At 44.9% G+C, this 4,534-nt stretch overlaps 1 protein-coding gene across 1 annotated transcript; it reads left to right on the top strand.

Moving 5' to 3' along the window:
- The first annotated feature begins 415 nt into the window (after positions 1-415).
- On the top strand, positions 416-1,726 carry LOC114747701 (uncharacterized). The gene is made up of 2 exons (XM_028936044.1): positions 416-1,352; positions 1,467-1,726. The coding sequence occupies exons 1-2, from the start codon at positions 416-418 to the stop codon at positions 1,724-1,726; spliced, it is 1,197 nt and encodes a 398-aa protein (XP_028791877.1).
- Positions 1,727-4,534: the final 2,808 nt, after the last annotated feature.

The raw sequence follows: 4,534 nt of genomic DNA, 5'->3' as shown, positions 1-4,534 counted from the left end.
TGTAACAACCTTCCTTTTCTACCATAGTAGTGAATTTTACGATGAGTTTATAATATTTTTGAGGTTAAGGGTTTTACAAATTGGTATTCAGAGCCGGTTCGTTTCTTTGAAATTGTTTCTTTTCCTAATGGCAATATACATACTTCATACATACCTTCCCTGTTTATTTTTTGTTTCCTTTCTTTTCTTTACTAATGAGGGTTTCCATCCTTAGTTGGGGAGAGGAAGAATAGTACGGACACGTCAGACAGATCCAGTTGGTAACGGACCGCCTCAAGAGAATGAGGCCTTTTTGAGACAAATGAGGGAGATGATGACAGCAGTAGTAGATGAAAGATTGAGGAAGTTTGAAGAAGACTTCACAAGGAAGCACCAAGAGTCAGTCAATCAAGAGGATTGAGAGAACGAGGTGACTATGGAGGCACAAGGAGAAGGAGAAAGGGGGTTTAGAGGTGGTGATCGAGCTGGAGACTTACCTCAGAGGGAGGAGCATCGAGCAATTAGCCAGGGAGGAGATACTTCAAAGGGAGTGATTTACCCTCCGCTACTGAATGACATCACCAAGGTATGGAGAGAGGTGCATCGTCATGATCCTCCACAGTTCAAGAGAAGTTTGGAACCGTCAGATGCAGAGAAGTGGATTGAGCGGATAGAGACAATCTTTACTGCTGTTCCTTGTCTTTCCCTGCTCAAGGTACAAGTGGCGGTTACCTATCTTGTGGAGCAAGCAAGGCATTGGTGGGATAGTGCAAGACCTTCTGATATATCTCAGTTGGACTGGGATACCTTCAAGCGAATATTCTATGATCATTTCTTTCCAAAGGAGTTGCGAATGGAAAAGCAATTCCTGTTCTATTCCTTGAAGCAGGGAGAGATGCATGAGGATCAGTTTATCACAAGGTTTATAGACTTAGCGAAGTATGTGCCCAGGCAGACGGGAGATCATTCGTTCTGGCTAGCTCAACAGTTGATGAACCATGCAAGGCCGAAGTTGAAACAGCAGTTGGCCCTGTTAGAGGTCAATACCTTTGAGGAGATGTGTGTAAAGCTGCGGGTCGCAACTAGAAGGACAAGAGAGGTGGTAGAGGCAAGGAGGGCTGAGAACCAAACTAGAGCAGCCCGTTATCTTGGTCCAACAGGAGGAGTGGGGAAAAGAAATCAATACCACTCTGGGAGCTCGAGTAGCTCAGGGAGAAACAGGAATCAAGGGAAGAATCAGAGGGCAAACGCTCAGAGGGGCTTTATGCAAAGGCGCCAGAATCCAAACAATCAGACTGGTAGGGGACAGAGCTCCCGTCGAGATTCATCAGTGACCACCCCGAGTGTTACTGGACTGTGCCCCAGATGTGGGGGTAGGCATGCGGGGCAATGCTAGGAGTGCTTTCGATGCCACTGGTGGGGACATATTGCCAGAAACTGTCCAGAGAGTCAGTCGACACCTCAAGCTGATCGTTCTACTGTTCCAGGACATGTCTATGCGATGACAAACGAGGAGGCTTCTATATCTCTGAACTTGATTCAAGGTAACATTCTACTTGAGGGATATGTTATTTCTGCTTTATTTGACTCGGGTGCTACGCACTCCTTTATTTCTATGGACTGTGCTCAGAAGTTGAGCTTGCCTGTGGTTGAGCTACCTTATGACTTAAGAGTGTCTACTCCTGCTAGAGTCACTGTCGTAACTGGAAGAGCGTGTCTAAAGCTTGCACTTCAGTTTGAGGATTGAGATTCTACAATAGATTTGTTTTGTCTACCTCTGAAAGGTATCGACGTAATTATTGGCATGAATTGGTTGATGGCCAATGGAGCAATCCTTGATTGTAAAAAGAGGTTGGTGACGATTCCGATAGGTGCCTTATGTGCTGAAATGTCAAGTGGTCCGGTTTTGTTGTTAGCTAGTCAAGTAGAGAAGGCGGTGAGGAAGGGCTGCCAGGCCTTCATTGTCTTCTTTTCAAATAGTGAGGATGAGGCAGGCGGAATTGAACAGATAGCTGTGGTGAGGGACTACCCCGAAGTGTTTTCAGACGAGGTTACAGGACTACCTCTAGAGCGAGAAGTGGAGTTCGCCATAGAGTTGGTTTCGGGAACCACCCCAATCTCTAAGGCTCCCTATAGAATGTCTCCTTCAGAATTGGTTGAATTGAAAAGGCAGCTAGAAGAATTGTTAGAAAAGGGATTTATCCGACCAAGTGTGTCACCGTGGGGATTGCCGATTTTGTTCATGAAGAAGAAATATGGTAGCTTGAGGCTGTGTAGCGACTACCGACAATTAAACAAGGTCATAATCAAGAACAAGTACCCATTGCTTAGAATTGATGACCTATTGGACCAATTAGTCGGAGCATCAGTTTTCTCTAAGATTGATCTGAGGTCAGGATACCATCAGTTGAGGGTATGAGCAGAGGACATTTCAAAAACGGCCTTTCGAACTCGTTATGGACATTATGAGTTTTTGGTGATGCCTTTTGAACTGACAAATGCTCCAGCTGTCTTTATGGACTACATGAATCGGATCTTCCAACCTTATTTGGACAGATTTGTGGTAGTATTCATCGATGACATTCTGATTTATTCTAGAAGTGAGGAAGAACATCGAGAGCATTTTCACATCGCACTACAGATTTTGAAGGATCACTAGTTGTATGCTAAGCTATCAAAGTGTGAGTTTTGGCTAAAAGAAGTGAAGTTCTTGGGTTATGTGGTGTCAGCTCAGGGAGTAGCAGTGGATCCTAACAAGGTAGACGCGGTACTTAAGTGGGAAGTCCCTAGATCGGTAACTGAGGTGTGGAGTTTTGTGGGATTAGCTGGATATTATCGGAGGTTCATCTAAGGCTTTTCTCAGATCGCAATGCCATTGACTAAGTTAACCAAGAAGGATCAACCGTTTGTTTGGACGGAGAAATGTGAATCAGCGTTCCAAGAGCTGAAGACCAAGTTGACTACAGCTCCAGTGCTTACACTCCCAACCCCTGGAGTACCGTATGTTCTTTACACCGATGCGTCACTAAAGGGTTTGGGTTGTGTGCTAATGCAAAATAATAAGGTGGTGGCATACGCTTCCAAGCAGCTAAGGCCACATGAAGAAAACTACCTAACCCATGACTTGGAGCTAGCGGCAGTAGTTTTTGCACTAAAGATTTGGAGGCACTATCTGTATGGCTCCCAGTTCGAAGTCTTTAGTGACCATAAAAGTTTGAAATACTTGGTGGATCAGAAAGAGTTGAACAACCGGCAACGTCGTTGGATGGAGTTCCTGAAGGACTACGACTTTAAGATTAAGTATCATCCTGGAAAAGCAAATGTGGTAGCAGATGCTCTGAGTAGAAAAGCAGTGCATGTGTTCTGTATAAGCTTAAAGGAACAATTCTTGCTCGAGGAGTTATTAGAGATTCCAATTGTACCGTCGGAGCAGGCTACTTTATGTGCGGTGCTCGGAGATTATGAATTCTATCAGGATTTACGAGCGGCTCAAGGAGAAGATGATCAGTTGGCAAAGATTTGGGTAGAATTAGAGGATGGCCCAGTACAGGACTATGAACTTGGAGATATGGGCATCTTGAAGTATAAGAATCGAATCTGTGTTCCCCAGGATGAGGAGATTAAAAGAACTATCCTAGAGGAGGCTCATCGAAGCGTTACACCATCCACCCCGGCGCAACCAAGATGTACCACGACCTAAAGCAACAGTATTGGTGGCCTAACATGAAGAAGGAAGTGACTGACTTTCTACTCCGATGTTTAACTTGTCAGAAAGTTAAGATAGAGTACCAACGACCTGGAGGTTTGTTGCAAGGACTAGAAATCCCTCAGTGGAAGTGGGACAGCATCTCTATGAACTTCATTGTAGGTTTGTCGAGGACACCCGAAGGTTATGACGCTATTTGGGTGGTGGTGGACAGATTGACAAAATCTGCTCACTTTTTACCCTACAAAGTCAATTATACCTTGGAGAGAATGGCCAAGTTGTACATAAATGAAATCGTCAGGCTTCATGGGGTACCGTCGAGTATAGTCTCAGACTGAGGTTACTTCTAACTTCTGGAAAGCGGTGAATGCGGCTTTGGGTACTAAGTTTAAGTTCAGTACGGCATATCACCCACAGACCGATGGATAGACCGAGCAGACGATTCAGACGCTAGAGGATATGTTGAGAGCTTGTGCCATTGAATTCAAGGGGAGTTGGATTGATCACCTACATTTGGCTGAGTTTGCCTACAACAACAGCTACCATGCCAGCATCCAGATGGCCCCCTATAAAGCACTTTACGGCCGGAAGTGTCGATCGCCTCTCTGTTGGACGAAACTAAGTGAAAGGACGGTTTTAGGACCAGACTTGGTAGATGCCACTACAGAGAAGATTGAGGTCATTAAGCAGAAGTTGTTGACAGCTTAGAGCCGACAAAAGAGTTATGCTAATAGGAGGAGGAAACCATTGGAATTTTATGAGGGTGACCATGTGTTTTTGAGGAGGAGCTTGTTTTTGACCGGCAAAAGAGTTATGCTGATAGGGTTGGAATTGAGGCATGTTGGAGAA

The sequence above is a fragment of the Neltuma alba genome, unplaced genomic scaffold (assembly GCF_004799145.2).
Source record: "Neltuma alba isolate B1F8T4 unplaced genomic scaffold, ASM479914v2 tig00005411_pilon, whole genome shotgun sequence".
NCBI classification, from domain to species: Eukaryota; Viridiplantae; Streptophyta; class Magnoliopsida; order Fabales; family Fabaceae; genus Neltuma; species Neltuma alba.
Note: the sequence above shows the minus strand (reverse complement) of the source record. Positions and strands in the feature narration are given on the sequence as shown.

Bases quoted from the DNA above. Each gene is read 5' to 3' on its own strand.
- LOC114747701 (XM_028936044.1), top strand. From the start codon at position 416: ATGGAGGCACAAGGAGAAGGAGAAAGGGGGTTTAGAGGTGGTGATCGA. The intron at 1,353-1,466 runs GTAGGCATGCGG...CTACTGTTCCAG, and splicing joins ACTGTGCCCCAGATGTGGGG to GACATGTCTATGCGATGACA.